General features: G+C 47.5%; 3 protein-coding genes across 3 annotated transcripts; 1 reads left to right on the top strand and 2 right to left on the bottom strand.

The window, feature by feature from the left end:
• Positions 1 to 707: 707 nt before the first annotated feature.
• Positions 708 to 2,473, bottom strand: BT62DRAFT_998966 (uncharacterized protein; the record flags this gene model as incomplete). Its single annotated transcript, XM_043190764.1, has 8 exons — positions 708 to 1,074; positions 1,212 to 1,305; positions 1,363 to 1,435; positions 1,478 to 1,577; positions 1,634 to 1,944; positions 2,008 to 2,170; positions 2,219 to 2,270; positions 2,323 to 2,473. 8 exons carry the CDS (start codon positions 2,471 to 2,473, stop codon positions 708 to 710), a joined length of 1,311 nt encoding a protein of 436 aa, XP_043046449.1.
• Positions 2,474 to 3,234: 761 nt separating this feature from the next.
• Positions 3,235 to 4,652, top strand: BT62DRAFT_998967 (uncharacterized protein; the record flags this gene model as incomplete). Its single annotated transcript, XM_043190765.1, has 6 exons — positions 3,235 to 3,448; positions 3,499 to 3,570; positions 3,619 to 3,977; positions 4,031 to 4,399; positions 4,455 to 4,493; positions 4,548 to 4,652. 6 exons carry the CDS (start codon positions 3,235 to 3,237, stop codon positions 4,650 to 4,652), a joined length of 1,158 nt encoding a protein of 385 aa, XP_043046450.1.
• A 135-nt stretch (positions 4,653 to 4,787) lies between these two features.
• On the bottom strand, positions 4,788 to 5,935 carry BT62DRAFT_989955 (uncharacterized protein; the record flags this gene model as incomplete). The annotated part of the gene is made up of 5 exons (XM_043190190.1): positions 4,788 to 4,815; positions 4,922 to 5,036; positions 5,082 to 5,166; positions 5,273 to 5,517; positions 5,683 to 5,935. 5 exons carry the CDS (start codon positions 5,933 to 5,935, stop codon positions 4,788 to 4,790), a joined length of 726 nt encoding a protein of 241 aa, XP_043046451.1.
• Between the last annotated feature and the right edge of the window lie 5,860 nt (positions 5,936 to 11,795).

Below are 11,795 nucleotides of genomic sequence, written 5' to 3' on the forward strand. Positions count from 1 at the left end.
TTGATCGCGAAAAAAATACGATCGTGACGATCGCGTCGCGCAGGAAAAGAACCGCCACCGTGTACACGCTAGGTCTGGAAAAAGAAATGGTAAGAGACTGGGTAATCGGGAAATATGACAATGGAGCTCCGATTTCAAGGTCCACAACCCATTGCCAAACTGGGGAGGCGTCCAGTACAGCACGGCGGAGCACGGTCGCTAATATGTTAGGATTATTCGAGGGTTTGTACAGATTTCATTCAGCGTGCGAGGGAATGGGGGTATGAACGGAGCGAACCGCTGTCACGTACGACTGCCTGTCATCGTCAGGCTGGCTGGAACTTCCACAGAACGATTGGTAGATCCTAGCTCCAAGGGACGAAGCAATGCACAATTATTGTGGAGGCTGAGAACAAGGCAGGATGACACTGGTCTTCGATGTTTTGAGGGTTGTGCAGTGTCAGTTGAACCAGGGGGCTCGATAGAATATCGGGAACAATTGTACGTGTTGATCCATGGATAACAGTTTCTCGCTGATAGCGTGAAATGCTAGAGTTCAGGAATCCTGCACGAAATTGCAGGGAAACCCTCACCACAAAGGGCATGATCCCTCGTCTGCACATCATCTTGAGCGTAATGGCGTTTCCTGGGCCACCTCAGGGACAGATGCTCTGCGATAACACCATAAATCCTCGAAACGCTGGGCTTCGAGGTTACAGAGATCAGATTCACGTATTCCAGGAGTTTAACAGGTTCTGCTTCGCCTTATCAGCTCTTTCCTGGGGTCTAAGGCTGCTAGGGATGCTATCTGTAATGAATGGATGCCAGAATGAAAGCGAAAGCAGCACGATCACTATTGGCAGGAGCCCGCTGTAAGGTAAGGTGACGAAAAGAATAGGGTAACAAGGAGGAGTCTCTTCGTGAACTGGCTCCTCACGCTGGTCGGGACCTGGAACGCGCTGTGAAGGCGAAAGGATGGATATTTCCCTCCCTCGGCATGTCACCCATAGGGCTATCGGATGAAACTTGTGCTGGTGGAGGATGTCTTTGCGTTCGTTTCGTGTCCTTGCTGGCTTCTGTGACGCTGCGCCCGAACTGCAATGCAATTCGAGAAAACAGGGTGGTAAATGGCACATGTTTGCCGGATGGACATCACTTGGACCCCCTCACAGATCTAGTGCCAAAAGTATTATATGGACGACTGCTGATGTTGGTTATGATGCTACAGGTACCATGCTTGGATGGGCGGTGAACTCTGAAAGTAGCCGTCGAGCTGGTAGGCCGGATTGTTGACCTTGATGGCCATGTCCGTAGTGGAATGGAAGACTGGCCTGGGAGACTAGGGTTCAGCCTACATAGGTAGATGTTCGAGGTTTCTTTCACTGGTGTCTTCGCATGTTCTACTGGGAAGCTTGGACATCCTGACACCTGCAGAATTCTGGAAGTGAGCAGGATGCTGTCGAGGTGTGTTGAGACTGACAGATTGCTGCTGCTACACAGTCAAGATTGCGGCAGCATTGCTCCAGGTGCGCCAGGCTTCTTGGTATTTCCAAATAGATACTGAGAGACCGTCGCAGTCGCTGCCCATGTTGTCGTGGCTGCCAAAGGAAACTTAATTTACTTTTGATCTTTTATGGAGCCAAATGAAGCATACCAGCCATGGTTTCCTCTTGACGGAGTGACACCGGCTTGTCTTGGCTGCAGCGTGCAATGGCGTGGTGCGAAAGGAGAGGGCGCTACCCTTGCTGACTGGGGTTTTGCGGTCCGGCTAATTCGTCGAAAGCAAAGACCGCAGTATGCATCTGCTGGTGAATCGGTGAAGGATATGAAGAAGACGATGGGGGAAGAGGGAAGCCCGGAAAACAGCGGAAGATTTGGTGTAGCCACTGAGCCAGCTGGTTTCAAATTGAACCTCGTGCCTATCTGGTCAGCCAATTTCCTGGCTCTTGCCTCCCATGGTGGTGACTAGTGGTGACGACGCTCAGCTGGCCGTCTGTGCATTACCGCCTCATATTGGCCTTGACTGACGGTACAGGCCATCCTGATGCAATGGGCGAGGTGGTGTCGCCGCAGAGTATCATGTTTGTCACAGAAGCAATCCGTTAATACTTGCGACCAACATATGCCGCCCGGGAACATCCAGCTACGAGGCCAACAATTGGCCAGCTTGGGATGCGATTGAGGCACTGGCCTGACGGACGCTGCCAAGGCAGGCTAATCGGATCTTGCTCTAGCTTACCACTCAATAGAACACGAAACGACATTGCTCGTTCTGTCTTGCCTCCTTAACTCTAACCGACATCTCACATTAGGTCCAGCTCCACAACCATGGCGTCACCTTACTTTGGGTATTAGTATCGAGCTGGCCGCTGCGAAGCATCCCTCCCCAGCTGTTCACCACCTCACAGATCTCTCGGGTACCTTCCTGAAGAATAGAAACGTTCTCGAGTGCGCGGTTGCATGTTGTCAGTTCCTGGATGCCAACAAACGGCATTCTAATAGTGTCCAGCCTGGATAAATTGAGCGTTGCCAGACAAATGTATTAAATGGTTACATTCACTCAATATCATGGTACGATGCCTTCTTCCAGAACTATTTTTAATTTTAGAGCCTAGTAAAATACGCGGCCCTGCTTCCCGTGGCTTTTGAGTGTTGTATTTGTCATATATCAAGACCAGCATACTGGTAAACCCGTAGGTGCGTGCCCTGAAAGAGGTTGAGGTGATGACTTGCTCCGACAATACAGGGAAGCGCGTCGTGGCTCGTTTCAGAGCTCGGCCATGACGGTGTCTTTATCAGTCGAAGATACAGATACGTACTCTAGTGCAATTGGCGATTTTCGAGCTGGCGACGGAGCGGTCTGATAGAAAATCCGGGACTCATTTTAGTCTTGCCATTCTGGAACGGTCATCAATGAAGGGGAAAAAAATACTAGACAGAAACCAGAATAGACATGCAGTAATGCCCAAGACCGGTATAAAACCACACGGAGGGAGGATGTGTTTGAGTCCGTCGTATAGTAGAAGCCTTCTCCCACACGCCGAGACCTCATTGTTGAAGTTCCACGTAGTGACACTGTTATTTACCTCACCAAATCATTTTCGTACAATTTTCATCCTAGGATGTGCTCGAGAAGCCGCGATCCGAGCTCTTTAGACTTTCACATTACAGTTTCCTAAGTAGAGAAAGTTGATCCGAACCGGACCGGATCGACCACAGCCACGTGCTCTGAATCCTTCTATCTTCAAATCCACTATGTCTAGTGCTCGTTCTCGGAAACGGCGGCGCTCAGAAGCGTTTGCGAACCCAGTAAACATCGAAGTGGCACACACTAAGGACCTGGAGGATCCAGAAATCCAATCTGATGATGAGGAAAAGGTGCCAGATGACGAAACTGACGAGGCTCGACAAGTGCGCTTGGAGAAGGAGCAGGAAGTGTGGAAATCTGTGAGGGAGGAACATTTTGAAGGTACGTGCTGTGAAATATTCTCTGTCGACTCGACCATAAATCACTCGTAGTCGTGGACCAGCTCGCGCTGACAGCACAGCGGCAAATATCTCTGACCAAGGAACTTGATCAACAGTCTCATGGTTTGTATTCGTACACTCTTCAGTATGCGTGTTAAATTATTGCTCTAGACTATCAGAAGAAACTTCAGGACACCATCCGACTCTATATCGCCCATCGTCGCGCAGTGGCCGCACGTCAATTTCACCCCACCGTCGCCACAGAGTCCAACAGTAATCCTTTTCCTGATGCTCACCCTACCTCTGAAGGCGCTTCTCAAACCTCTGTGGCAGAAGTGCCTATACCTAGTATGCATCTTCGCAACGAACTGGTTCCGCCTCAGACGCCAGCTACACCGTTTCTACCACAAGAACGTGTCAAAGAGCCCACAACCTCTCGGGAAATGCTAGGCCAAATTGCGTGGCTGATAGAGGAATTGATTAAAGCTGGGGAGGAAAAGGTTAATCTAGCTGAAACCACCCACAGTGCCGTGCGTGGCTTTTCAACTTATGTTACACGTCTCCATTGACGTGTCCTCTACAGGTCAAACGGCATATCCGCCTCGTTGATCATGCCATCGCCGAACAAAGGGCTTCTATACAGAACGGAGCACAAGCATATCTGGAGAAAGTGACTATGCCCGAGAAATGGTCTAGTCGACCACAGAATGTCATGAGCGACGACTCTGAGGATGAACTCCCTCTTCCACCAAATGCCGAGCCAGAAATTATAGCCCCACCAGAACCCACCACCGCACGACGCGGAAAGAAAAAGCAAAGCACAGCACCTGCTGAGGAACAGTCAACCAGCTTGAAAATCACACTTCCTGCAGCTCCTATAACGTATACGCCAGAATCTACAGATCCTGATGAGCCTAAATATTGTTACTGCGAACGTATTTCCTTTGGAGAGGTACGACTGGCCACCTTTGGTTGGGTTTCCGAAGTTCTGACATGGTCAAACATAGATGATAGCGTGCGACAATCCGCCTTGCAAAATTGAATGGGTACGTCGCTATCGCATCCTATCAAGTACCCCGATGACGCTCAATTGTTGCCAGTTCCACCTCAGTTGCACCGGTCTGACGGAGGTGCCTTCTCAGTCAAAGAAATGGTATTGCGATCATTGCAAAGCTAGCAGAAAAAGCGGGAAGCGCAAACGTTGAACCCCCATTACTCTGACGCTTTTTGCTTTTCTTTTTTTATTCCTCTTCTTCGCTTCAACTTCCCTTAGGCCTGTCATCTCGATGAGACAGTGAATATGCTACATCGGAAAGTAATCGAATGATTCGAATCACAGCCTACGGAATGCACTGAACAACGAGAGTCCTGTGATATCGTAAGAGTAAAACCGATGAACTGGATAAATGAACTGATGATAAGTATAGGCATTTCTGGGTCAAGGTTTCTCTGGCGAATTGACGCCAACGTATACATATGTTCAAGAATCGCTTGCCAAACGATTCCCATTTCGTTCTCACATATAAATATTTGTCTTGCGTATCTTGAGTGGTGGAACCCTTTGCAAGCACTCCAGAAGGCTTGATAATCTAGCAGATCGTCAATACGCCGTGATCACAAATAATGCCACTTACCACTAGGGCAAACAGGGCTGAGCATCTGGATGGTTTTATCGTTCAGAATGTCGTTCTCCACGCGTAAACCAGCATCCTGCATGGCCTGTGATAAAATAAGAGTAAATGCGACGACACGATAACTGACAAGATCAATCGCGCACCCGTCGACGTTCAGTGCGTAATTCGGAGTACAACGATTCGTCTTACACTTGCGTATCGGTTTTCGCTTTCTGGTCAGAGAGCTCTATTACTATTTCGGCAGGGTCCTCCACGAGACTGGTATCCTCTTCGAGAGGGTCATCGGCACAGAGGTCATCCTCAGATTCAAGCTCGTTGGCCTGATGTTCTTGTCGTAATGACTCAGGACGTTTAGCGGCCGCCTGTTTACTTGTTTTGAGTTGAGGCGACTTCTGATCCTGCTTGATTTCCATGATCATTGTCTGCTTGTCTTGATCTGCAAGTAAATATCGTTGTACAATATCGAGTATTGCGGATCGTGTTGCTGAAGCAGTAAGGCCCATGATCAGAACTCTGGGGAACCTCTCCTTGAGGGCACCCAAAGCATCGTACTATTTCTGTCAGAGAGCGACCTCACCAGGCGTAAGTAGCCGATACTTACATTTCCGAAAATCCTTGCCCCATCCCGGAAGACAGTGAGCTTCGTCGATGACAAATCGGGCAAGCTTCTGCGAGTCATTCAGAGTTGAAAGTATGACCGAAAGAGGCCTGTCCCTCTTCGATATTTCGGGAGTCACGTAGACAAGGGCAGGTAATTTCCTGCCTTGTAAACGCCCTCGATAAGCTACCTCAGTCAGCTTTCGAGCGGAAATGGGAGGAAATGGTTGGACTAGGAAGAGCAATTTCTGTCTCATTTCAGGGAGCTACGATGGGTCACGACTCGGGGCTGGGAAGAATGGAGTTACAACGGGCAGAAATACAGATAGACAGAGTGTTTCAGCAGTCGTCTTTCTTGAGCACATCTCATTTGTGATTGCATGTATTCGACATTCTAATGTTTGGCTACACAATGAGGCTGAGCCCCGAGATATCATAAAGGGAACTCAGAGCCGTACCATAGCTGATGTAAGAGATACACATCTCCAGCTTGATGAGACCTACGGCCATACTCTCGCTTTAACTCTAGACTGTATTTCAGGAAATTTGAAAGAGTCTCGAAGGATAACTGTAGGATGGATCTAAGCTGTACACAGCAAGTATGTGAATGATTAAAATATGCACAGAGTGGAGTTGAGAAAAGCCACTTGTAGATGTATTTGCTTTTGTTCTCCTTGTAGGGCTGGATATTGAACTGCTTGAAGCTGCTCGGAGTGCACAGTCACAATCTGATGCATACAAGTTCCAGAGTGACTGCTGGTGCTGTTTGTTGTCAAAGGTGCAACATCTGGGTGGCTAAGTGTCAACATCTGGAGACTGTTGCAGGCAGGTTATTTTTGCGCAGTGAATAATGGCCAGGCTGAGTATGATGGTCAATTGCTTAAAGGCAGTTGACCATTGACTCAGAATAAAACTGTCTATGCTTATATAAGGTTGACATCAGGTACTTGTGTCATCCCACAACACTCCTCCTTGACACAATACTTCTCAGAGTTCAAGACCCAACAGCCTGATCATGTGAGTCATCTTCTCCTTCCTCAAGGCTTTTGTGAAGATGTCAGCAGGCATGTCTTCTGTGTGAAGATGTCCAATATATATGTGCTCTTGCTCAACCTCATCTCATAACCAGTAGAAGCAGAGGTCGAGATGTTTGACATGACCATGATGGTCAGGATTGTGAGTGACAGAGAGAGCAGACTGGTTGTCAATCAGCAGTGGGGATGGTGACAGATGATAGAAACCAAATTCTGTGAACAGATTTCACAGCCACAGAATTTCCTGTCCAGCAGAGATGACAACCACATATATTCAGCCTCTGTGGTCAATAAGGTTACTATAGATTGTAGCTGGCTCATCCAGCTGACTGCATGTGTGCCCATCTTAACAACATATCCTGAGGTTGAGCACCCATTGTCTGGATTTCCACTATGATCTGCATCTGTATATGTTTTGAACAGCCTTGGGTTTGTAGCATCAGATGAATATGTCAATTTTAGGTCGATTGTCCCTCTTATGTATCTGAGGAGGTGTTTCAGGGCCTCCCAATGCCTCAATCTAGAGTTTTTGCTAAACTGTGATAGGATGCTGACTGCAAAAGCTATGTCAGAATGAGTGGCAATGGCCAAATATGCTACAGAGCCAAGGATCTGGAGATATGGGATGTGCTGCATGGTTTTCCATTTCTCTAGAGTAGCAGGGGACATCGAGCTGGATAGCTTAGTGTGTGGATCAAGAGGAGTACTGACACTGTTACAGTCAGACATTCCAGTATGTTCTAGGATTTTTTGGATGTACTGTGGTTGAGAGAGTGTGAGTGTTCAGTTTAAATGGTCTCTGTGTATTTTGACACTGAGGAGGAATGAAGTTGGATCTAAATCATAAAGTTTGAAGTGCTTCTTGAGGTCATTGACAACATGTTGTGCAGACTATGGACTTTGTGGCAATTATTACATCATCAACAAATACAGAGATGATAATCTGAGCATCATCTCTCTTGTACACCCATATGCTGTGTTCACAGCATACTCTGTCAAAGCCTATCTTAGTCATAGTGCTGTGGAGCTTTTTGTGCTATTCATGTGTTACAATTTTTCTATTTTCCTTTTGTATTAACCCTTATTTATACTTAGTCAGAGCATCTAGATCAGCACTTAAGACTGTGAGATTGGCTTAGTCATCATAACAAGCTCAGTTGGTCATTGTCTTTCAATGCAACAGCATTGCTTAGTGATACACAACAAGACTTTTGTAGACAGTAATAATACTCAAGGACAAAGAGCACAATGACCACAAAAGATATAATAAGTACAGTTGACTATCTCACAATGCATGATGTTGAAATGTATAATTCTGACTTTGCATATGGATTGGGCTGGAATGCAGTTGAAGAGCAGGAAAATAGGCTAGAAATGCATATCACATAATGCATATAGTTCTAGTTAGGAATATGCATTGTCAGATTAAAAATTATAGTAAGCTGATATGATATTATACATATATTAAAACAATAAAGAACATAATTTGTTTGTATGGACTATGACAAATATAAAAAAAATTATTATAAAGCGATGCTGTTAGGAACGTGCCAATCGAGTGGGCTTGAGTGCACATGCAGAGTCCGGCAGAGTGCATGGGCATTGACGAAGCTATTGGCAATGTCACCCTTGAGTTGGAGTCTAAGGATCTGGATGGACAGAATGGAGTTCTGTCAGAGAAGTGAACAGGAGTATCCTTCGGAGCGGAATCTGACGGATGAGATAGGGAGGAGTGAGTACAAAGTGTAGATGGCTTATCCAAGTTGATAATCGAACTGAGTAGCTATGATGATGTACATGGCTTTATATACTAATAGTAGCTAATTCCGAGTCAGGTTCCATTGGGTTCCGGTGTCGGTATTCATTACCGAGTTCAGGGTCTAGATATTACAATGTGAAATACAGATGTGAAATGATACTGATGAAATGAAATTAGTAGGTAATGGGAAGCAGTCAGAGTCCGGTGGGTAGTGTGATTGGATTCGCGGTTGGTTGAGGTGACATAGAGGCTGGTGGCATGCGCCTAACAGTATCCCCCTCTTAGTGTTCTTGCCCTCAAGAGCACAGATCCTGATGGCCGGTGAGGCCACATGGAAGATTGTTGGTGGCTGTAAGAGTTTTTTCAGCTTGTTCTGAAACCACCATCTTCGCCTATGTCGTCGCTCACACACTCCCAAGCCTTTGGTGAGGGGATCCACCCCTGATGGCCTTAAAGAGGCCAAGGAATTGTTTCATCTGGAATGGCGAACCGCAGAGGAAGAATATGTGGAGGCCATGGAGAGCCATTTAGAATGGCAAGGGGAGCAGGAGTGGGAGGAAAGGGTCCGGGCAGACCATATGGCCCAGGAGGTGCAGAAAAAGGAGCAGAAGGAGGAGTTGGAGAGAAAGAGAGAGGAGGTTCGGCAGGCCATAGAGAGGCAGGCTAAGAAGGCATTGAAAGAGGCGGCTCGGAGGGAAGCTGAGGAGAGGGAGGCCGCGGAGTCAGCGGCGAGGGCTGAGGCTGAGGAGGTAGAGCTGGAGGGGATGGTTGCAGAGGATGGGTTGCAAATGACCCCTGTGGAGGCCGTTGATTTTCAGCTGTATCAAGTGTTGGTGGAATGGTTTGGTCCTGGCCCTGGTCTTCACTTCAAGAAGGTGACTTGCCCTATGCCTCTGGAATCCAATGATGAATGGGACAAGGGGACTGAGGGGGATGATGAGTCCGAGGAATCCGAGGGGACTCTGGAGAGGAGGAAGAAGGTGCAGGAGGAGAAGAGAAGGGCAGCAAGTCTGGCGGAGAAAGGCTGTAAATGCAAGTTCAGGTCGAGGAGCGTAGTGGATGGCAGTGGGACAGAGGTGGTTGTTAGCCCCAAAAAGCGGGCAAAGTTGGAAGTGGCGGGACCGGCAGGAGGCGAGGAATTGTTGGATGGTGAAAGTAAGTGTCTTGGTTTTCTTTCATGGCTCAACTTGGCTTTTTTGTTTTTAGGGAGTTGTGTGCGCTGTTGTCAAGATGGTGTCCAGTGTTATGCACGCCTGGTAACCGAAGGTGCCAGTCGAGGGCAGACTTGCTCTTGCTGCAAGATCAAGAAAACCGCCTGTTCGTTCAACAAGGGGGTCACCATGAGCGAGATGATCAGCAGTGTGGAGGTCTCCGCCGGTCTCCACCAACTTTCACAATTGATACACAAGTTGATGCGTCGCATGGATGAGTTGGCAGACGAGGTGGCAGATGTTCATGATACTGTGGCAGGTCTTCAAGATGACTACAGTTCCGATGATATGTCGTCTCCTTCGGAGCTGTTTTTGGAGTCCAAGGTGGAGGCCTGGAAGAAGGCCTGACTGATTTTCAAGGATGAGAGGGATCAGGAGGTGGAGGATCTTTGGGAGGCGATGTTAAAGGGGCTGGACAAGGATATAGAGGAGTTGAAGGAGCAGGGGGAGAGTTCGGGTTCTGGTGCAGGCCCATCGGGTTTCGCTTCTTTATAAATATTTTGTACAAAATGTATATAGAAAAGGGGGTCGGATGTTGGTGGTGGAAAAAAAAATGTAAATGCAAAAAAATTTTTTGACTTTGAAAGTGTAGGAAGGGTGATTGATCAGTGGTAATTAGTGGTTAGAATTGAAATGGTAAGGTGGGGCGATGGTGGTGTCCAGAGTAGCACTGTATTAGGAATGGGATGTTTGAATAACTTTGGACAAGGGTCCTGGTTTGTCTGAGTATTGGTGGTGAAATTCTTCAATAAATTCATCAGCGGAGAACTTGGAGGCCAATAACCAAGCAAATTCTTCGTTGGTACCTTCGTATCCTAGCCACTGGATGTTGTACAGCAGTGGGCAGCAGAACCGGCGGTCCAGTTTAGAGTCGAGGATTTGGGCTATTTTGAAATGTTCTTCTCCATCAACTTCGACTGAAGGCGGTGGTGGTTGGATTCGGTTAGGAATGGTGTTTTCTTCTATGGGTTCCAATTGTGACACATGGAAGATGGGGTGAATGGACCAGAGGTCTGATGGAAGCCTCAGGGTAAAGGAGTGGGTACCAGGTTGGGCTATGATTTCGAAAGGACCAAGGTATTTCTCTGAGAATTTTCTAGTTGGGCGGGTGGTTTTGATATGTTTGGAGCTGAGGTAGACCTTGTCTCCCACTGTGAATGGAGGTGCCAGAATCTGGTGCTTGTCTGCTTGGGTCTTGTAGCGAGACTAGGCTTCAAAAATTTCATCTTTTAGTAATTGATGGAGTTCATCAAGGTTGACTGCGAAATCTCAGGCCCAAGTGGAGGCGATATCCCTTTCAGGGTGAACGGTGATATTGGAGTGGTAACCCTTGTTAGTGAAGAATGGAGAAATTCTGGTGAATGCGTTAGGGGCATTATTGTAGGCGAATTCAGCAATGGGTAAGAGGGTGTCCCAGTTGTCCTGCTGGTAGGAGCAGTAGATGTGGATGTATTGTTCCAGAGTTTGGTTTGCTCGTTCAGTTTGGCTGTCAGCCTCTGGATGATAACCAGAGGTAAGGTGGAGTTCCATGTCAAGGGCCATGGCTAAGGCACGAGTAAATTGGGAGACGAATTCGGAGCCGCGGTCAGATGTGATGTGACTGGGTATCCCATGTTTGGAGAATACATGGATAAGGAAAAGTTGAGCGAGCTCCATGGAGTTGATGGTGTCATGAGTGGGAATGAAGATGGCTTGCTTGCTAGCTCAGTCTATGACTACTAAGATGATGGTGAATCCGTTGGAGTCCGGTAGTTATTCAATGAAGTCCATGGAAATGGAATCCCATGGCCGTTCGGGAACTGGCAGAGGTTTCAGTAACCCATAGGGGTGGTGTCTGGGTGCCTTGTTGCACCCACAAACTGTGCAGGACTTAACATAGTATCGGACATATTCATGCATCTTTGGCCAGGTGTAGTTCCACCAGACTAGTTCTAATGTCTGGTTTTGACCAAAGTGACCTGCCAAGATGTGGTCATGATTGTTCTGTAGTATACGGAGATGGAGATTGTCAGAGTCTGGGACGTAGATGCGGCCTTCAAAGTGAAGGATGTTGGATTCGTCAATGGACCATTGAGAGGGAGAGGATTCGGAAGTGGCTTTGGCCTGGTGGAGG

The sequence above is a fragment of the Guyanagaster necrorhizus genome (genome assembly GCF_019112545.1).
Source record: "Guyanagaster necrorhizus MCA 3950 unplaced genomic scaffold BT62scaffold_1, whole genome shotgun sequence".
Lineage (NCBI taxonomy): Eukaryota > Fungi > Basidiomycota > Agaricomycetes > Agaricales > Physalacriaceae > Guyanagaster > Guyanagaster necrorhizus.